Consider the following 22972-nt stretch of genomic DNA (forward strand, 5'->3'; position numbering starts at 1 on the left):
ACCCTGAGTTGCTTTGGTGACGCTTTTGTCAGATTAGTGGGAAAGATGGCGGCACCGTGATAGTCTGTGGCAAACGGAGTTATCAAAACACCAGTAAGCTATAGGAGCTCATATTTCTTTAGTACTTTGAAGTCCACTAAGTACTTTCCTAAGAACTTTCTGAGGTAGCTAGGTCGTAAGGGGAAATGTTGGGGGAGGGTCAGGTACTGGTGATGTTAATAGAGTAATGTAAATTTCTATAGAATTTTAATTTTTACAAAATGTTATCTTCATAGCAATGAGGAGGTGGATAATAGTAGTAGTAATCATAGCAAACATCTCTATAGCTCTTTAAATCTGTATAAAATTCTTTCTTCACAACTTGGGAGGGGTGGGAATAATCATTTATTTAGTATTTTAATTTTTACAAAATGCTTTCTTTCCTCACAGCAGCATCATGTAATTTATGGTGTATTGGCCTAGGCATGTAGAAGACCAGGTTTCAAATCCTATTTCAGATATTTACTAATACTGTGTGACCTTGGGCAAGTCACTTAACATCTGTCAGACTCAGTTCCTCATCTGTAAAATAAGGGTTGCACTCGAGAGCCTCTAAAGTCCCTTCTGGCCCTACATCTATGATCAGGGTTTTGGGTTCAGACTCATGATTTCCATCCGTATGAGGAACTCCCAATCTGGCAACTCTCTCCACTGATGAAGACTGGCCACTCATCTGTAGACCGTGGTTTTAGGAAGAGGTCTGGAGCACTGAGCTTAAGTGATTTGCTCATGGTACTCAAAGCCAGTCTTCCAGATTCCAGGCCAGGCCAGCAGTGCCTTCTCTAAGTAAGATAAGCGGTGTAAGGAGGTGTTCCGAGGGGCCTTTGGAGCATGCCCAGAGTGCCTAACATGGAAGTGCTCTGCATCCCCTACTAGGTAAATGGATGTAGCCTCCTCTGATTGGAAGCATAGCTACAAAGGCTGCATTTTTAATACTGGCAAGACTAAGATAGTCATTTTTTCTACTCTGCACTCTGTTCTGAACTCCTTGCTGCTGAACCCAGAGGGTGAAGATCACACCGTTCACCCAGAGCTCTGATGCCATGAACTGAATGAACCTGTGAGAGGAGAAAAGTTCCTTCACCTACACAGTCTCTCTTTTAACCTGGCTTTGAGAGAAAAGGGCCTGGTGGTGGATTTGTTCTAGTGTCAGGTATTGGAGGGGATTCCCACCACTTCAACCCATGGTGACCTTCAAGCCAGGACTTCTGCAGCCGGGCCGCCCAATAGGGGGGCCTGGAGAAGGCAGAGAACCTGGCACTTGAACCTGATGGGGGTTTTGGACTTGGAACTTGAGACTGGGTGTTCTGTAGGCAAGTGAGTCAACTGAGTTAAAATGTGAATCTAATCCACTTCCACTCCTCAAAGAATTGAGCTGGCAAGTGTAATGGTGGAGGTAGATTACGTTCCACATTTCGGGAGAGTATGCCTACGTATTTGTTATTATACCTTTGAAGTAAACATTCCTTTGTAAAAGCTACTTTGTTAGTGATTAAATGGAACTGAGGTGCCGGGGACCTTCCCCTACACTAGAGGGGACACCTTTGGTGGTGGTGCGGCAGGGTAGAACCAATTGCAGAGAGCCTAGAAAACCCCTTCACTTCTCCCTAAGAAGGGTACTTGAGAACCCTAGGGGAAGGATAAAACATAACCTACTTAGCCTTCAAGTAGTGAGAACCTGAGTAATAAATGTTATAGCAGAATAAACATTTTTATCTCTATTTGAGTAAACCAAGACCCAAGAGGTGAAATTCCTCACCCGGGTCACATGGCTTATCAGTGTCAGAGCTCAGGCCTGGAATCCAGGTCATCCCACTCCCAGGAAACCAGAACTTTTTCAACACAGTTTTCATAATCCCTTTGGCTGCATATACAGGCTTCATGCTTATGAGGGAAGCATAGACTGTTCAGATGGGGATGTAACATGTCTGAGCCTTGAAAGCATAGCCTTTTGCTGGTAGTTCCTCTGGGTTATTAAATAGAAGTAAGCTTATTCTTCAATGACAGGACTCTGAGTTTGCTAGGTGACTTAGGTCTATGACAACAAAAGCAGCTTTACAGAAAAGGCAGCTGCCTTTCATCTGAGTCCTTTGGTGTTAATTTGCATTTGGGGCAAGTGAGACAGGCCAAAGTGAAAAGGACGCGTCCAGGATTTTGGAGCTTAAAACAGGACCCCAGGCTTCTGTTTGTCAGGGAAAAGTGTTTAGACCTGTCCTGCTGAGCTGATGGAGAGGCTCCTCGTTAGAATTTAGGTACAGAGAAGGGCAAAGAGCGATGGGAAGAAACAAGCCTCAGGTCCCCTGGATGGAGTCAGAAGGATGGATAACCTGAGAGGAGTGGGGCAGGGGGCATCAGGAAACAGACCTTACAGGTAAAGTCAAGAACAGAAGAGAACAAAATCAGGTTGCTGAGCCAAAGTCTGAGCCACTTCCAGCTTTTGGTGAGGTATGATACAGAACCCACTCTACACTGTCCCCTTCCTTCGTTTCATCTCCCATAGTAGTGAGTTAGTAAGCATCTCACAATAAGCAGAATGCTATCAGATGTTAGACCAGGCTCTTGGGACTGCCATTCAAATCACCAAAACTTTTTAAAAGTTTTTACGTAGTGAATTAATGCTCTGATAAAAAATTATCTTCAGGGATAAACATCATCCATAGTGCCTTTCACTCCTTCTTTTTGCCAGCACCGACATTTGCCTTTGCAGTACCCCTGACTTTCTTCATTCTGTTCCCGTGTTCCTTTCTCTGCTTTCTTGACGTCTTTTTCTTCTCATTCAGGCCGTGCCTTGCAAGTCTGTGCTTTGGTTCATTTTTCTTTGCATAGTCAAGGGACTCATAATCATGCCAAAGCCTGTTGTTTTGCCACCGTCAAAATGGGTTCTAAATCCAAAGACAAAGTGATGTCTGGAGTTGGCTTTTGTACACCTTGGTCAATTTTTCTCGAATTGCAGTCTTAGGCACCATGGCCTTTCCAGGATGAAAGACATCTATAACCATCTGTTTACGCTGAAGAAGTCTATTTGTCATGAACTTCCTGATTCTGATGGTTATGGTATCATTTATGGTGGTGGCTGGCTCCTTGAGCAGCAGAAGAGGAGTCACCAAAATTTATTAAACACTGATGTACAAAGCACTCTATGTTAAATGATAAGGACACAAAAAGGAAAAATGGCATTGTCCACTGCCCTCCTGAAGCTTGCCAGAGGGGATCCAACATGGATACAGACAAGGCAAAGTGTGATGGTAAGAGGCAAAGGAAAATTATAAGAAAATTTGAGAAAAAGTTCTAGTAACTCCCACACCAGTTAGTGCTTTAGAAAAAAAAAGTAAAACAAAACAGGCCTAGAAACAATAAATTAATTCTAAATAATAGTCAAGTACTAAATGATGGAGTACAAGAAAAGAAAACGAAATCCAAATACAGGCAGCTAGTGGTCTTACCTACCATAACCTTCCCTGAGAACTTTGAGTAAGTAAGTTTCTCACAGCTGGATGTTCATAGAATCAGAGGAGTTAGAGCAGAAAGGAACCTTTGAGATCCAGGATTAGAAGAAGTGAAGGCCAGACAAAGAGATGCACAAGGCCACGCAATTAATGAGTAGCAGAGCTGAGCTCCAAGCCTAGGTCCCCTCCAAAGCCATTGTTTTTTCCACTGAACCACCATAGACTCAGTAATCAAAGTCCATCTGCAATTCCATGTTACTTTTTCCTTTTGTTTCACTGTCTCATTTCTTTGAACAATCCAAATGAGGCACCTGCTTCTTGAACCAAAGCCTCCATTTCATCGTCATCATCCAACAGCCTGTTTCTCCCTGTCGTGGGTCTCTGTGACAGGTTTGTTACTCACTACCCCTCCCCTATTGCTTATTTGTAGGTAGGTATGGATGGGTGGGGTTTCAGAATCCAACGTCATACATAACCCTCAGTAAAGACTAGCTGGAATCAACAATCATTTCTGCCATCTGTCACCCAGGGTCTTAACCAATTCAAGGTTAAACTCTGAATCTTTCTAGCCCGTGAGTTTGAAATCTTTTTATTCATAGACCATTTGGCAGTCTGGCAAAACCTATGGACCCCTTCTTGGAATCATGTTTTTAAACGCATAAGATAAAACACATGAGATTACAAAAGAAACCAATCATGTTGAAATAGTTTATCAGCTTTTTTGTTGGTAAAAGTTCACGGAGGCTGGGCTAAGAACCCTTGCTAGCCTTAGACTAATGCATAATGTAAGGCTCTAAGGGACTTTGGGGATCATCTGGTATGACCCTTTAATTTTCAATATGAGAAAACTGAAATCAGAGTGTATGTTTTATCCCTGTAGAGGTACTAGGGAGCTACCAAAGGTTTTTGAGCAGGGAAATGACATGGTTAGACCTGTACCCTAAGAAGAATTATTTTAGCTATTGTGTGGGGAATGGATTGGACAGGAGAAAAATTAGAAGCAGAGTGGCCAATCAGAAGTTTATTACAATAGTCCAGGGAAGAGATGATGAAAGGGGTTTGGTGGAGAAACTGGGAGAGATGTCGTGGAGGTAGAATAGACGAGATTTGGCAGCTGATTAACTGTCAGTCAACTAGCATTTCTTATGTGCCCAGGCTCTATGCTAAGTGCTGGTGATACAAAAAAGAAAAGGCAGATAGAGTTACTACCCTCAAGGGGCTAAAAGTCTCATGAGGGAGACATGTAAACAACTACGTACAAACAAGATATGTACAGAATAAACTGGTGGTGATCTCTGAAGGAAGGTACTGAGGAAGGTCCCTTGCAGAAGATGGGACTTCCGCTGAGATTTAAAAGAACTCAGAGAAGCCAGGACGTGGAGATGAGGAGGGAAAGAGTTCCAGGCATGTGAGACAAGCCAGCCAGAGAACATGGAGGGCAGTAAGTTGTGAGAAAACTGGAAAGGTAGGAAGAGGCCATATTGTGAAGGGCTCTGGAAGCCAAACAGAGGGCTTTATATTTGATTCTGGAAGTAATTGGGAACCACTGGAGTTGATTGAATGGGGTTTGGGAAGGGGTGTGTGATATGATCAGACATGTATTTTAGAAAGACCAATTTGACAGTGAAGCGGAGGATGGACTAGGGGAGTGGCGGGGTGGGGGGGCTGTCTTTCTGATGTTCTAAAAGTTAAGGCAGTGTTGGCCACTTCTGATCACATGAAAGCAGGGACTGAACAGGTAAAGGAGTCATACAGAGGTGTCATCTTTCCCTAGAAAATTCAGATGGGAACAAGAGAGTGCTTTTTACCTCTCCCTGAAGGATGCCAGCAGGACTGTAGGATATATGGGGTGGAAAGGTCACTGTAAAACCAGGCCATTTATTATAAAGCTTCAGTCTTTCAGTAGAAGAGATTTCACAATACTGGATTTTCTGCCAAAGGTAAATGGAAAACTGAGCTGGATCATAGTGCTAATAAATGCTTTTATAATTAACTTAGGGTGAGAGGAATCAGAGGTGCCAAATAATTTAGAATTAGAACATTAGGAAAAGAAAGGCCTGTTGGGATAATCAACAAGCATTTGTTCAGTATTTACTAGATGCTGGGAACTGCATTAAGCACTGAGGACACTAGAAAAGGCAAAAATCATCCCTAACCCTCCATGGAACCCCACAGTTTATAACACAGGTAAGGTAGGATTGTGAAAAAAGAAAAAGCAACTGGATTGGGAATGAGAAGGGCCTGAGTTCAAATCCCACAACTGAATTCTTCGTAGCTGTATAACCAAAGGCAAGTCACTTAAACCTCTCTGAACATCTGTACAATGGGCACCACAGTACCTTTGTCCCTATGTCACGAGCTGTTCTGAGGATCAGATGAAGCAGCCCACAAAGCCATTGCATTCATAGAATCATGGCTTACTGCAGAAGTTCTTAACCTCAGGTCCACAAACTTTTAAAAAATAATTTGATAATTGTATTTCTGTGTAATTGGTTTTCCCTGTGATCCTATGCGCATAATTTTGTGTGTTTAGAAACATTCTTCTGAGAAAGGCTCCACAGGCTTCCCCAGACTGCCAAAGGGGTCCAAAAAAAGTCAAGAACTCCTGGCTTATAGGAAGAAGGAGGAAGCCAGCAGTGTGCCCTGGACAGGTAGCATCAGGTATATCATGTTCAGTTCTGAGCAGCACATTTTAGAAAGGCCATTGATGAATTGGAGAGTTTTCAGAGGAGAGCAACTTGGAGTGGGTGAAAAGCCAAAGAGTGAAGAGCTTTATCCCATGTGATGATCTGGTGAGGGAACTGGGAATGTTCAGTCCGGAGAAGAGAAGTCTTGGGGTGAGCCACGATGGCTGTCTTCAAATATTTGAAGGGCTGTTCTGTGAAGACTTATTAGACTCACTCATTTGGCTCTGGAGGGCAGAATTCAGAGGAACAGATGAAAATTTGAGGGAGACAAATTTAAGCTTAAATTAGGGAAAAAAAACTATATAATGGAATGGACTGCCTCTAGGTAGAGGGTTTCCTCTCCCTGGAGACTTTCAGGCAAGGGCTGGAGGATCACTTGTCAGGAGTGGGAGGGGGTCATCGTAGAGCTTCTTGTTTGGAAGGGCTGCTCTAGATGGCCACAAGGTTCCTTCCAACTTGGGAACCCTTACTGCTTTGCAAACCTTGAATGCTATGTATATGTCAGTCATTACAGAGGAGGAAGTGACTTCCCTGAGGCCCCACGATGCGATTCAGTGGCAATAACCCATGCTCCTTCCCCTGCAGCACTGTTAGGTAACGGAATCTTGACGAGTACATTTGGCTGCTCCCCTCTCCATAGTCTCTCCTCTGCTGGTTTCCATGGCGACAGATTTTCCTGGCTTTCTTCCTTTCTCTCTAACCACTCGATCTTTTCCTGACTCCTTAAGAATAAACATTCTCTCAGGGTCTGACCTCGGCCTTCTTCATCTTCATTTAATCTACATTCTCTTTTTTAGCGACCTCATTCATTGCTAAGGCTTCAGTCAACTGTGCATGACTCCCAGATCTTATCTCCATCCCTGTCCTATCTCCTGAATTCCAAACCCTTCTTTCCAACTGCCTGTTGGACAGCTCCGCTTAGGTGTCCTGCTAAGCCCCTTGAACTCAAATTTCCAAAACTGAGCTGCTTATATCCATGCCTCTCCACATTCTACTTCTCCTTCAGCCATCATCACTTCTGTCGGTCTATCTAATTTCCTATGTTTGAACCTGGATGTTTTCTTTCAATCCTCCCCTTCTCCCACCTCTCATATCCATCTAATTACCAAGTTCCATCTGCTTTGCCTCTGCAATATCTCTCAACCATCCTATCTGTATTCTGATCGCCACCACCCTAATGCAATACCACTCACCTGGGAAATGGCCATAACTTCCCAAACTTTACTCTCCCTTCACTCCAATCCACCCTTGCTACTGCTGCCGGACCAATTGAATGTATCTGGTCACATCATTCCTTTCCTCAAAAACCTTCAGAGCCTTCCTATTGCCTATCAAGTTGAAGTTTAAACTGCTCAGGCTGGCATTCAAGGCTCCCCATAATTTGTAACCACTCCCTTTATATCCTTGTCTCTTACTACTCCCCTTTATGTCCTCTGTTAGGTACCCATGATCAATATTTCCCTGCCTAGGTACCTTCTTTATACTCTTCAATATGCCTGAATGTCATTCCTTTTCCTTCATTGAATGTCATTCATTTTCCTTCATCCCTCCCCCCCCCCCGCCCTGCCCCTGCCATTTTCAGCAGTCGAATTCCTATCCGGCCTTTAAACCCAGATCAACCACCTGCCTCCTCCATGAAGCCTTTCCGGATTAGTACCACCCTTCCCCTTAGAACCTTACTTTGTTTTCACCTCTTTAGTGCAGTCAGCATCACTTACTTGGCATTATAGTTATAAGTACTAGCTGTGTGACCCTGGGCAAGTCACTGCTGTTTGCCTCAGTTTTCTCATCTGCAAAATAAGCTGGAGAAGGAAATAGCAAACTACTCCAGCATTTTTGCCAAGAAAACCCCAGATCGGGTCACAAAGAGTCAGACATGACTGAAAAGACTAAACCACAAAATAGTTACTTGCAATATTTGGTTTTTTTTTTCCCTAAGTGACTACAAGCTACATGAAGGCAGAGGCTATTTTCTTCTGTCTAAGTGGCTATTATCTTTTGCTCCCAGGACATTTCCCCTTCCTTTCTCAATGAATTCTGTACTTTGCCCAGTCTTTCTTGCCTCCTCATTTCCTTTCCTCATACCAGAGTCTCTCAATATACACATTGGTGGTGGTTCAGTCTTGTCATAGCACATCATTGCTGTCTGCGGGGTTTTCTTGGCAAGGATGCTGGAGTGGTTTGCCGTTTCCTTCTCTAATGAAATAAGGCAAACGGAGGTTAAGTGACTTGCCCAAGGTCACACAGCTAATAAGTGTCTGAGGCTGGATTTGAACTTAGATCTTCCTGACTCCAGGCCCAGCACGCTGCCCACCGAGCCACTTAGCTGCCTGTATACACACTGAAACCCCACTCCAATATCCTAACTTCCCAATTCTTCAATCTACTCACTTCCCATGACCCCCTTCAATCCACTTCAGCTAGGCGTAGAGATAGTTAGACCCTTGATCTTGCTATCACCCCCAAATGTTACAGGTCCTTTTTTTTTTTCACAAACTTGCTCTTGTTCACAAACTCTGAAGTTCCTTTATCTAATCCAGGGCTGTCCAACTTTAGGTTTTTATTGAAACAATAGACAATATATTTTGATTTGCCATTTTAGTGAGAGCTCTGTGGTAGCTTGGCATTTATGTAAATTTCTATGCTTGTAGGCGGGCTGCATAAATCTAACTTCAGCCGAGGGCCACATTTTGGACAGTCCTGATCTAATCATAATCTTTTATCATTCTATCTTTCCCAGTGCCAAACCTTTAACCCTGTTCTTTCTCTTCTCCATTACCTCTGTTTCCCTCCATCCTTAGTTCTCATCTAGGCCATCACCACTGAACTGACTCCACTCTCCTCTCTTCCCTGTCTCCAACCTTTGGTGAACCAAATAAATTCCATCTTAAATTTCTTCCCTCTTCTTATCACTAATCACACCTAAACTACCTCCCCCAACTCTGGATTATTCCTATTATCTACTTTTTTAAAAAAAAATCTCCTTTGCTGCTGAATGAAACTGGAGGAAATCCCAATACTCTGCTGACTTGATCCCCATACCCTTAGCCGAGTACCTCGCCTCATATTTCAGCCCCCATATTGAGGCCATTAACAAAGGGCTACCCCTTCTCCTCTCCTCTCCTATCATTGAGACATCTTTCCCAACAATTTTCTCCTTCATTCCAGATGAAGTGGCCCTTTTCCTGGCCAACCTTTGCCTCCACTCTCCTTTCAGCTCCATCTTATCATTGTTCCCCATATCAACTGGCTTCTTTGAACTTTTACAGTCTGACTTCAGATCTCATCAACCAACTGAAATTCCTCTTTCCAAAGACACCAATAATCTCTTACTTGCCAAGTCTAATGGCCTTTCCGCAATTATCATCCTTCTTGACCTACCTTGAGCATTTTTATACTGTAGATTAGCCTGTAATCCTGCCTACTCTCTCCTCTCTAGGTTTTTGCCACTGCTCTTTACTGGTTCTCTTACTGTGTAATGGTAATTAAGCTGGGACTTTTTGCCGTTGACCTTTAATGACTGGGGCCTTTGTTTGAATGGGGCAGATAAAGTGGGATGTTTTTGTATTTCTCAGCACTGAGACAATTAGGAGCAATTGGGGGTGGGGAACTTTTCCATGCCCAGCCTGGGTGAGGTCAGGGCCCTCGGGGCCCTGAAGAGGATATATAAGCGCAGAGGTTGGCATTCTCTCTTGGACCAGCTCTGAGCCACAGCTGGAGTGGCCTGTGACTCTGGGCCAGCCGTTGTAATAAGCTCCCTGGCTGAACACTCGGATAAAATGACTATGAATTGTATTTGGTCTGTAATTCAGGGTGCTGGTCTTTTCCCCTGAACTAAGTGAATGATATTTGTATGCTGGATTAAAGTAAGATTGTTAACCCCTTAATGTTGCTTTCCTCAGTAAAGCAGATCAAAAGGACCTGGGCTTGCAGTGTTCTGTGAGCTGGTTGTTGTTGGTTTTACACCCTCATAGCAGCTGCTAGCCAGATTGTTGATACATATTGTCTGTCTGACTATTCTCGGTGTCCCCCAAGGCAAGGCCTTTTTTCTCTTTTCCCTCTATAGGATCTCGCTGGGTGATCTCATCAGCCTCCATGAGTTTTCTTATCATCTCTATGCAAACAATTACCAGATATATGTGTACAGCCTTAGTCTCACCAGAATTTACAATTCTGCATCACCAACTGCCTTTTTAATGTCTCAAACTGGATGCCCCAGAGGCATCTTAAATTCAAAATGTCCAAAACAGAACTCATCATCTTTTCCTCCAATTTGCACCCCCCCTTCCTCATATCAAGGAAAACTTCCCCGGCTTTCCTATCAAGGGTACCACCATCATCCCAGTCACCCATGCTCACAACCTCTTGTGGCATCCTCCACTCCTCACTCTCATTCACTGACTTCACATACCAAATCTAATTCCAAATCTTAACATTTCTACCTTCACAGCATCTCCACTCATTCGGGATCTCATCACATCACCTCTCTCCTGAACTATGGCAGTAGTCCTCTGACTTTGTCTCTCCCTACTCCAATCTGTCCTTCACTCAGCTACCAAACTATTTTTTCTAATGTGAAGGTCTGATGATGTCCCACCCCGCCCCCCATTCACTGGGTTCTGGTGGCTTCCTCTTCCCACCAGCATCAAATATAAACTCCTCTCTCTGGCATTTAAAGCTCCCTACGACCTGGTGCCTTCTTAACTCTCCATTATTCTTATTATTATCAGCTACACTGTAGAAGCCTCAAAGGACACACCGTCTCCCATCCCTGTGCCCTTTTTACCAGCTGTTCCCTATGCCAGGAATGTCCTCCCTTTTGCCTCTCAACTTCCCTGGTTCAAGACTCAGCTTAAATCCTCCTACTTCTGCAGGAGATCCTAGCAACTAGTGCCTTCCCCTCCCATATTAGCTTTGTTCTTTCTACCCTTCCTTTCCTCTCCTTTGTATGTATTTTGTACATACCTAGTTATTTACATGTTGCCTCTTTTTCCTCCCTCCCCCCCGGTTAGACTGTGTGCTCCTTGAGGACATGGATAGGGCTTTTTTGGGCTGTCCTCAGTATCCCCAGCACTTGGCACTGGCACCTAGAAAGTGCTTAAGAGAAGCTTGTTGCCTGACTGAGCTTGTTCCTATAATCTTCCTGGCTCCTGTTCCTAGCAGAGTATCGTGTACATAACTGACAATTATGAAATGTCTAATGCATGACCTGAACTATCTGTCCAAGTACCTTTGAGGTCAAAGTCTTTTAACCTTGTGAATGTTTTTCAAGAGTAGCATCCAATAGAACTCGGTAATAAACCTCAGGTCCTAATAGGCTGAATAACCAGTATAAGATGGCAGTGATCTCTAAGCATTTCAAAATTATGAACTCAGCTTTCTGGCCCATGGCCAGCAGCAACCCACAGAAGACCTTTCTGCAACATGAAAGAGAATTCACTTGCTTGCTGTGTCACTAAAATTCGAGAGGGAGGGTTGAGACCACAGTAAGATCAGATACAGTATGTGTGAATTAGTATTGTTCAGGGTAGGGTCCACAGACCCCAGGTCCATGGACAGATTTCAGTTATTTTGAAAAAAATGGAAACATCTTTATTTTTACTAACCTCTAACTGAAATTTAATATTTCCTTTCATTATGAATGTAAGCGACAAACCATGGCACTGTTAGCAATACCTATTACTTTGTCACCAATAGAATTCAGATATTTTCATATCGCACTAGTAGTTGCAGATTATCTTGAAATACTTCAGCTCATCACTCCATTTCTTTAATAGATTCATAACTAGGTTTCAAAATGATGGGTTACTTTGCACGTACTTTATTTTGTGCAACTAAAAATATTATTCTGAGAAGGGATCCATAAACTTAGCCAGACTGCCAAAGATTGACACAAAAAACTGGTTAAGAATGCCTTCTCTATGGGTTGCTATCCACTCTCAACATTTCCTAAATGCTTTTCAGAGTCCCGTAGGTACTTTCACTAGCTCACTTTAGGAAAATCCACTGGCTAATAGTAAAAAAAGAACAGGAACAGGAAAAGAGGGATTTTCCCCCTCCCAAGGAGTTCATCTTGTGCTTTGCACAAAAAGAAGGAGAAATCAGAAAAATCTGAATCTGAAATCTGGGTTTCCAATGGCTACTACAACAGCTCAGGTTTCCAAAGTGCTTTGCCATCTGCAAAGTACTTGGCTTCCAATAAAGGTAAACACTTCAAGGACAAGCCTTCTTTTTTATAGAGGAGCAATCTTCAGTTCAAAGACTTTCAGTGACTTGCCTGAAGTCAGACAGCAAGTGTTGAAACTAGTCAAACCTAGACTTTCTGACTCCCAGCCCATTGTTTTTTTTAAAAAAAAAATTCTATTAAGTCACTTTGCTAATAGGAATATTTGTGAGCCTGAAGCCTTCAGCTATTTTACTGGTCCAACCAGATCTTCAAATCCTGGTGTGTTAAGGGAGCCACCCTTCTCACATAAATAACAAGAGAACCGCCATAGAACTGCCATCTAGCTTGTAATAAGCTGACTGCCCTGTTCCTGAGTTCTTGATTATTTCAGAAACCCATCAACTATATTGGGCTGCCTTTCTTTATTCAGTAGATATGTTCTTTAAAAACTATATGTGAATCACATTTTTGGGAAAGGAATCCTATTTAACTAACCCCAAGGGCTCACTATTTACTAGACCCCTGTATTGAACCCTTTTGTATAGCAAATAGCCATAGCTTATACGCTTAATTTTTTTTGGAGACTGATCTCCTTATCTTACCTGGGCTAGAACTACAGTGGCCACCCATGGGCCCCATCCCCATAGTGGTCAGCCCAGAAGCTTTCACCTGCTACCATTTTCTGAACTGAGCTGGTTCATTCTTCCTTAGGCAGTCTAGTGGCCCTATATTTCTGAGTGCTCACCATATTGCAAAGACCCATCAGCTTTCGCTCTGTTGCAGCTAAGTGTTTCTAAAGTCAGAGCAATCTACCGGCCTCAGCCTCCCCAATGGGGAAAAGGGGGAAGGGTGTACTACCACACAAAGCGGGCACATCTGTAATTCTGCTAGAGCAGGGAAAGTGAACACAGAAAGACTTTGAAGATAAGGAGTGAATGTTAGCATTACAACAATGGCACATACTTTAGAATGCTTTTTATTATAAAAATGTTTTACCATCATTAACTGATTAATCTAAACAACATTCATGGGAGGTAGATAAGCATCACACCAATTTTACTAATGAAAAAACCAAGGCAGAGAAAAATTAGGTCGCATTCAAGGGCAGACTTCACGGCAAAGTTAAGAATAGAATTTGCAGCCACCATTAATCCTATTATTTCCTCACTGGCTTCCTACAGCTGTTGAGTTTTGCCAACATGAAAGCTGGCACAATACAGCAGGACCCCATTTACTTGGCTCTTCCAAGGGTCACCTTCAGCCCATCCATACCAAATCCAAGAATATACAGTTTCATTTTAAGTATTCCACAACTCTCTTCACACACACGCACACACACACACACACACACACACACAGGAGTTTGACCTCCAGGATGTGGGAGAATTGAGGCCCCTGTTGAGCAAGGGGAACCGATGCCAACCTAGAGATTTGGGGAAATGAAGTAAGGAAGGGGAAACCACACGGAAAAAAATGGAGAGAGAAGACTTGGGAACAAATGGGGGAGAAGTCAAGGGAGGTGAGGAGGCGAGATGGAGAATAGGATGGCCATCCCAGAGTGAGCCGTAGAGAGAAGGAACCAAGGAAATTCAAGGGGTCCGGTGAGATGTAATTAGGTTATATGCTTTGACATTGCGGATTCCAAAATGTTATGAAATATAGTACTGTGACAAGTCATCACTCTCCCCCGTGCCGCTGGAACATAAGGTAGAAGGTGCCTCGTTATATTTCTTAGAGGGAGAAAAAAATGTCAGCGTCATAGGATACAAAGGCAGAGGGATATGACTGGCAGGAGACTGACAGGTTGGTGCCAATGAAAATGTACATCTTCCTCTTTTTAAATACCAAGCCTCTTGTCTCCCCAACCTCTGCCCATCGTTCACCATCAGACAAAATGTTTGCCATTCTCCCTACAGAGGCCTTTCTCACTCACCTTTCCCAAAGAGATGAAAGGAAAAGGACCCATATGTACAAAAATATTTATAGCAAAGAACTGGAAATCAAGGGGATGCTCATCACATGGGGAATGGCTGAACAAGGTGTGGCATATGATTGTGACAGAGTCCTATTGGGCTGTAGGAAATGATAGAGGCTGGCTTCAGAAAAACATGGCAAGATATATATGTATTGATGCAAAATGAAGTGAGAAGAACCGGGACATCACTGTGCACAGGAACAGCAATGTTGTAAAGATGATCAACTGTGAAAGTCTTGACTGCTTTGATACGATGATCCAAGACAACACCAAAAGACCATGATGAAAAAATGCTATTCACCTCCAGAGAGACAGAGCTAATGAACTCTGAATGCAAACTGAAGTAGAATTTTCTCACTTTATTTCTCTTACTTTTTAAAATGTGGCTAGTGTGGAAATGTTTTACATAAAAAATTCATTTGCCTTCTTCAAACACTGCCCTCAAAATACATTTTTATTTTTAATACTAGAGGAAACATTCACTTTTGTAGGCTCTCTGGATAACAGAGAAATTGGTATGTTGTACATTCATTCCATTAAATTTCCAAAGCTCCTTAATAGAAAGATGTTTTTAAAATATCAACATTTCCTAATTTGTGGTGGCTCAGCTGCCTGGACACAGAAGGTATTGGCAGAGGGTAGTTTCCCAGCACTCAGTCAGTGGTGGTGATGCTGCTGCCTGAGGTGGTGGCAGTGTGGGTAAAGAATTTAAAGTGGCCATAGCTAAAGGTGTGAGCAGCATCAGGAACAGCGGAGAGCATGGTGGTGGGGCAATGGAATGGTCTCTGCAGCAAAGGCAGAGATGACCACAGCTGAGGTAGTAAGGTGGGAATGCAGTAACAAGAAAAGGGGGAAGAGGAAGGGGAGGCAGCAGCACTGTAGGGTTCCTGGAAGGGCCGGGGCCTAAGAGTGCACACCTGTGTCTCCTGTATGATCTCCTATTCATGGCATCACTTTTCTCTACCTTACCCAGACCTGAAACTTCAGAATAATCTGTCTCTTGCCTCTTGCTCACCCACTGCCCATCTCTAAATCTGGCTGTTTCTTCTTTGCAATGTCTCTCCCATGCTATTGCTCACTCCCCTCCTTCCATTGCCACGGCCCTGATGCAGATCCTAATTACCTATCCTTTGGATCATTGCAAGAGCCTAAAAACTGGTGTCTCTGCCATTAGTCTCTCCCCACTCCAGTACATTCCATAAATCACTGCAAGATGAATCTTTCTAAAGCGCTCTGTTGCTCATGTCAGCTCAAAGAGATTCAATGACTCCCTCCTGCCTACTGAAAAAAAGTCTGGATACTTCAGTCTGGCATTTAAGATGCTCCATAATCCAGCCTCACCCACCCAGTCACTTCTCACTAATCTCCCTTATATCTCACCATTCCTTCTTCCCTCATCTGTCAAGTTGTCTGGGATGATGCTATCTAGTCCTAACACCAGCCTTAAATTTCCATGCACACAAATACCAGACTGTCCTGAAAACAGAAGCTGAGAAAACTCATCCAGTGGACGGTGTGCTTCTCTTTAGCCAAAAAACGAGAGAAAAAGAAATCCATATTGCTTTCATTTTGATTACTTTGAGTACAGCGTGAAAACAAGCAATGGCTTTGAAACACAGGACTTTGGCTAAAATCTCACTTCTACTATTCACTACTTATGTGACCTACAGGGCAGCTAGGTGGTACAGTAGATGGTATGCTGGGCCTGGACTCAGGAAGACCTGAGTTCAAATCCAGCCTTAGATACTTACTAGCTCTGTGACCCTAGGCAAGTCACTTAACCCTGTTTGCCTCAGTTTTCTCATCTATAAAATGAGCTGGAGAAGGAATTGGCAAACCGCTCCAGTCTCTTTGCCAAGAATACCCCAGATGTGGGTCACAAGGAATCGGACATGACTGAAATGACTGAACAATAAAAACGTGACCTTCATATAATCTCTCTGGACCTTTTCTCTTCACCTATAAAATGGGTGGAATTGGATTAGATGGTCTCTAAGGTTCCTTCCAACTCTGAAGCTATGATATAATCTCCTGCCCAAGAACGTACAATGTCAGAGATTGAATTTTACAGATGAGAACTTTGAGCAATTGAGAGTTAAGTGACGTACCCAACGTTACACAGCCAGAGGCAGGATTTGAACTCAAGTCTTCTTGACTTTCTCTACTATACCACCTACCTGTCATTTAGTCCAACCCCTTCCCTCTACAGATGAGAAATCTGAGACCCAGCAAGGGGAAGGCATTTGCCCAGGGTCATACTAATACCCAGTGATGGAGCTGGGTCTGGAATCATGTCTTCCGAATTCCAGTGCCATTTCTACCATGTTGTGCCATCTTCAACAAATCTAGACCTTGGGAGGGTCTACAGGGAATTGGGGGAGGATTTAGAGCTATGCTGTTTAGAGAGAAGGCAGGGACCCAAGGAAGTGGGAAAATAAGGGTCAGGCTGTTAGAAAACAAGTGATGTCTAACCTATAACACACGTACAACCTATATCAAATTGCTTGCCTTCTCAATGACGTGGGGAGGGAGGGAGAGAATTTGGAGCTCAGACTGTTTAGAAAATTAATGGTAAAGATTGTTTTGCATGTATTGGGGGGGAATACAAAATCATTTTAAAAAAGAAAGAAAGTGATTCATTCAAAGCCCAGGAGATGTCAAGTGCCTTGGGTGTTTAGAAATACAGTCCTTTTGCTTGGCACATACAACCCTTCAGCAGATGCGTCGTTTTAGGACATTCTTGGTACCGATGCTCCAAACGAAATAGGTTTTTGTCCTCTGGAAGCTAAGCACGATAACGACATACATTTATATCTTTTAAGGTTTACCAATATCTTTCCCCACAAGCACCCTGTGAGGTAGGTGATACAGGCATGATTCTCCTCACTTTACAGATGAGGAAACAGAGGCTTGTAAAGGTTAAGGGCGTGGTCCGAGGTGGACTCAGACCCAGGCTTCCTAACCACACATCCAGCGCTCTCCTCACAGTGTCCATATAGAGTGTATTCTATTCGCTATTCTGATTTCCTTGTCTCATCACGTATGACCTTGGGAAATTCTGCCTTGGGAAACTCATGAACTACTTTGGAATTTATTATAATAATAATAATAGCTCACGTCGACGTGGTGCTTCACAGTTCACAAAGCACTCTCTTCCTCACAACCGCTCTGTGAGGTAGATGGTACGACCGTTATTATCTAGCCCCATCCTAAAGATGAGGAAACTGCGGTTCAGAGGGGGTCACAGGATCGTCGTTTTGGAGCCAGAAAGAGCCTTAAGAGATCATCAAGTCCAACCCCATCACTCTGTATAGGAAGAAGCCGAGGCTCAGGTGTGAAGCGGCGTACCGAAGGTCCTACCACTAGCAAATAGAATGGAAACTCAGATCTTCTGACGGACATGTTGTCCAATGCTCTAATGACTGGATTTTGCCATCTCTTACAGTGCTGATCACCCGCTTATGCTAGCCTTTTCTTCTCCAATTTGTTATTTTATGGTCAGAAAGCACTTCTCAAAGTTTCTGTTGAGTCAGTCCATGTTGGTAAGATAGGTTGCTGATGGAAAAGTGACCAACCACCCCCCTACTCTCTCTAAACACATAATTTGATTACAGAACTATAAGCTAGCACCTTTGGCATGGCTGGTGAATGGGCCTCTCCTTGGCTGTGAAAGGAAGCCCAGGCAAAAGGAAATCAATAACTTAATAGTATAGAAGTAGGTAGAAAATCCAGAGAAAAAGTGGGAGCCCTTGGGAACACTGCCAGGAAGGCAGAACCTTCTTAAAATATACAAGGTGTGATTATAAAATAGTAAGACAATGTAACAAATGCGCTCAAATGTCCACATCCAAGTGAAAGCCTTCCTTCCTCCTGGTCACCCTGGAGGCTATATACTTTAGTCAGAGATATGAGCTACCATTGCTCAGAAGTTTTGGAATTCAAACTTCTCTTTGGGAATACCTTGCCAAGACAGCGAATCACATAACTTTAGAGTCATCTCTCTCTCTCTCTCTCTGTCTCAACATTATAGTTATATTTCCCTCATGACTTTATAGTTCTCTGTCTGTCTGTCCGTCTCTCTCTCACACACACACACTCTCATGACTTTATAGTCATCTCTCTCTCTTTCCATCCATCCCTCGACTGTCTATCAGTCTCTGTCTCTCTCAATAAACTCCCCATTACCTGAAATTTATCTCACATTTATTATGCTCACAGAATCCTCGCTCTCTCTGGAAGACACCTGGCCTCTTCATACGGTGCTGGTCGCTCTTTCAGGCCCCTTGACACACATGGCCAGAAGAACTCAGATTTCAGGACCTAGACCTATAGCTAGGAAGGATCTGAGGCCATCTAATTCAACTTTATTTTATAACTGAGGAAACAGGCCGAGAAGGATCCGTGATCACACTGGAACCCAAGATCACACCGGCAGTAAATGTCAGAGGTAAGATTTGAACCCAAGTGCTCCGATTCCAGAGCTAGCATTTTTTCCACCTCTCTGCACTGTCTAGTTGGCGCACTCCTTGCCCCTCGTTGCCGTTTCAAGATCTTCCATCTGCCTCCATCACTCTACGGTCTCTCAGCCTCGTTCCGTCATTTACATCTCTTGACCAAGATCCTTGTTGTATGTTTTGTTTTTGTGCCATTCTTTCCCAAGCACTAGGCTGGGCTCCAGATGATTTCTGACTATTATAAAAAAAATCAAATTTGCCTCAAAAGAATAAAAATGGAGGATATTTTTTTTAAAGACTATGCCACAGCTCTGTAGCTAATTCTACATGAAGAGGTTCAGATGTGCTCGGAGCAACGGTAGGATCATGGGACCAAGTACTTGGCCTCCCAAGGATTCCTTTGGAGAGAACAACCCTCATTTGAATGTACAAAATAATCCAAAAGATGATAATAAATGGTCACATTATAAATACCTTGTATTTGATTAAAAAACAACCACCAAAAAACAAACCCACAGAGTTCTTGTATGAATCCTAATTAAAGACAACATCACGTTCAGAATGACCACACTTATAGTTACAACGTTCAGAAACCAAGATCGCTTCTTTCCTCATCCTTTTGAGTGGAGGTGGTCATAGATAAAGGAGTCAGACAGGGGGCGAGTTGGGCGTGCTATCTGAACGTACTCTCAGAAAAGTCACTACTTCCAATTGATTCAGACACTTAACTGGTCTCATTCCAACTTTGCAGATTCATAGATTTATCTCCCCCATCCTTCCCCCCAACACCTTAGTCAAACGTGAATTCACGCATGTGTTCCCTGTCCTCTATGGTGAGTTGGGGAAGGGCCTGTTAAAGGACGACACAGGCCACTCCTTGGTGAACGTTTGCAGTTTCCTCTCCCAGTACATCTTCTTTTTGTTCAGAACCTCCATTTTTATCCTGTGCTCCTCTTCTGCCATTTCACACTCTCTTTCAATCTGCTGGATTTTGGCCACGTGCACTTCGTTCATCTGGATCAGCTGCAGCTGCAAGATGGACATTTGCTGATGGTGTTCTTCTTCGTGCATTTTTCTCAAAGCGCTTTCCTGAGACGCTCTGCTCCGGTAGTTCTTATTGGTGGTTATTCTGACAGCTGAACATGAAGGTTCAGGCTGAGAGGTCCCTTCGCAAACTGGGAAGTGAATTAGTTCCTTCTCCTCCTCGCAGAGTTCTCGATTTGAAACAGGAAAAGGTTCTGAAAGACAGGAACAGAAAACAGACATTCAAAGGCTGCTCTCCCGTATCAATGGGCTATAGATGCAGAGTCCAGAGTGGGAAGGGCCATACCAGAATGCCCTGGGAGAGACGTGGGACAAAGCGAATGGAAGGAATGATGGCAATTCCAAACCATAACAACCAGATCAAATGGATCTCCATAGAGTCTTTCCTTCCTGATATCGAATGCACTTTCGCCAGGAGGAGAAAGTTTAGGGTTTGTTTTTGTGAGTGTAAGGTTTTAGAGTAGAAACAGCTTTCACTGATGCAACTCAGCAACATCTATAATTTATAGTTTTCCCTAAGACACTGAAAAGTTAAGGGGTTTATCCATAGTGACAGGATGCGTCAGGGGCAAGATTGGCACCCAGGTCTTCCTATGGCCAAGGCCAGTCTTGTATCCGTAACACTGCCGTTCATCTTAAATTTTTAACAACCACCACAACGTAACTAAGATTTATACAGAACTTTAAGGACTGCAAAGCACTTTACAGGCGATCTCTTTATAAAGATGCTCACAGCATCTCTGTAAGGTAAGTTATTATCCTCATTTTACAGGTGATGGAATGAAAGGTGAGAGAGGTAAAGTGTCTCACAGAACTAGGAAGTATCTAAGGTAAGGATGAGAACTCGGGTCCTCTACGGGCCAGGCACACCGCTCTATCCATTATGCCGCCTAATGGCCAATCTAAGATGCATTCATTATTTCAAGCTATTAACTAGACGGCCATTTTCTTAATGAAGTAATGAAACAACCTTGGTGGCCTAGAAAAGTTAATACACATTTCAAACATGCGAAATAGCTTCCCGATCATGAGTTATATGACATTGCTATTTGTGAGCAGAATGTCCTAGTGAGAGAGGAAGGAGGAGAGGAAGAAGAGAAATACGTAGACACCACCTATCATATTCAAGATAATGCAGGAAGTCAATAGCAGAGAGGGGTCTTCTTTCCAGCTCCTAATTCCTGGTATATTGAGCTATATCCAATCTAAGCCTAAAATATCAGGAGATGATATAAAAAATGCAGCCCAGTTATTCTCTCGCTACATAGTGGCAGGAGGATCGAGGGTACCCTGTAGTTAAAGAAAAGGGGGGAGGGGAAGAATACAGCCTTTGTGATGTTTGACAACTAAGGAAATAGTAATAGATTAGATCAAAGTTAAAAAAATTACAATTGAACCAAGATATCGCACTATGTACCACAAACAGATACACGACCTAGATAGAAAAGGTCCATCATAAACAATTTAGAAGAGGATAGAGGAAGAAAATTTTTACAATTTACAATTTTCCCTATCCAGGAGGATAAGGGGAAAAAGTCATGACTTAGACAAGGGATGGAGAGGATTACAGAAAATAAAAAGGGGCAAATCTGATTGCATAAAAACTTGTTTTACACAAACAAAATCAATGAAATTAAAGTGAGAAGAGAAACAGTTAAGCGGGGGGAAAAATCTTTACAGAGTTTCTCCAAAAACAGTCTGATATCTAAGATAGAGGGCAGCCAAGTGATGCCATAGTGCATACAGCACCAGGCCTGGAGTTAGGAAGATTCTTTTTCCTGAGTTCAAATCCGGCCTCAGACATTTACTAGCTGTCTGACCCTAAGCAAGTCATTTAACCCTTTTTGCCTCAGTTTCCTCATCTGTAAAATGAGCTGGAGAAGGAAATGGCAAACCATACTGGTATCTCTACTAAGAAAACCCCAAATGGGGTCACAAAGAGTCAGACACAACTGAAAATGGCTCAACAACATCTAAGATGGAACTGATTATAAAATAGAAATAAAACAAACCCCTTATAAATAAATAAAAATACATAAAATATATAAATATATTCTCCTAGCAAGTAGTCAGAGGATATGAAAAGGCAATTAGTTCCCAAAGGAAGATATCCATGTAATCAACAGTCATAAGGAGAAAAACATGTTCCAAATCACTAATAATCAAAGAGATTCACATTAAAACAATTCTTCTATTTCTCAGATTGGCAAAGATGGCAAAAAAGAGAAATGACAATTGTTGGAAGGACTTTGAGAAGACTGACATTTTATTGAATCATTAGTGGTCCAGCCATGCTGGTCAATATTTGCAAGTATGCACAAAAAGCCACTAACTCTGAACTAGAGATACACTAAGCATGTAATCCAAAGAGATCAAAAAAGAGGGAAAGGATCCTTATATACAAAAATATTTGTACAAGCTCTTTTTGCTGTAGCAAAACACACATGCCCCCAAACTGGAAACAATGGAGATGCCCATTAATTGAAGAACAGCTGACCAAATTATGGTATATGGCTGTAGTGGGTTGTTAGCGAGACGTGAGAAATAGTGAAAGGGATAGTTTCAGAGAAACCTGGGAAGAAAACTGATGCAGAGTAAAGTAAGCACAACCAAGAGAACTTGTTTATACAATGACAACACTGTAACAACAGACAACTTTGGAAGACCTAAGAACTCAGTCAATATGATGACCCACCAGAATTCTAGAGGGTTGATGATGGAACATACTACCCACCCCCTGTCAGAGAAGCCCTGGATTCATGAGATGAGACATGTATTTTTGGATAAGGCAAATGTGTGGATTTGTTTTTCTTTATCATTTGGTACAAAGATTGTGTTTTTATTATTTTTTAACTGGGGTAGAGAGAGGAGAGATCTGAGGGACAAAGGAACCTTCCAATAGTTTTGACAAAAAAGAAAAGAAAGAAGGTTCTATGAAGCCTTTTTTAAACTGCCCAGAAGAAAACAGAAAGAAGTTCAGAAGGAAACAGAGGCAGGGCAGCTTTGAAAGTAACATGCTAAATTAATTATAGATTTTTAAAAGCAGGCTATACATAATAAAATCATGATTTCATATGTAATACTCTTTTTGTGTTCTATTTTATACATGGAAATGTTCTTGGGGGTGGGGAGAGAGGAGGGTGTTTGTCAAGTACAGAATA

The 22972-nt window shown here is 42.7% G+C and overlaps 1 protein-coding gene across 1 annotated transcript in view; it reads right to left on the bottom strand.

Moving 5' to 3' along the window:
* Nucleotides 1-19293: 19293 nt before the first annotated feature.
* MSANTD3 (Myb/SANT DNA binding domain containing 3) overlaps nt 19294-22972 on the bottom strand; it is a 30283-nt gene continuing 26604 nt past the window's right edge. Inside the window, exon 3 of the mRNA XM_036737634.1 lies at nt 19294-20005. Coding sequence (XP_036593529.1) covers nt 19596-20005 — 410 coding nt within the window. The 3' untranslated portion in view covers nt 19294-19595. The remainder of the gene's footprint in view (nt 20006-22972) is intronic.

The sequence above is a fragment of the Trichosurus vulpecula genome, chromosome 9, assembly GCF_011100635.1.
Source record: "Trichosurus vulpecula isolate mTriVul1 chromosome 9, mTriVul1.pri, whole genome shotgun sequence".
In the NCBI taxonomy this organism is placed as follows: Eukaryota; Metazoa; Chordata; class Mammalia; order Diprotodontia; family Phalangeridae; genus Trichosurus; species Trichosurus vulpecula.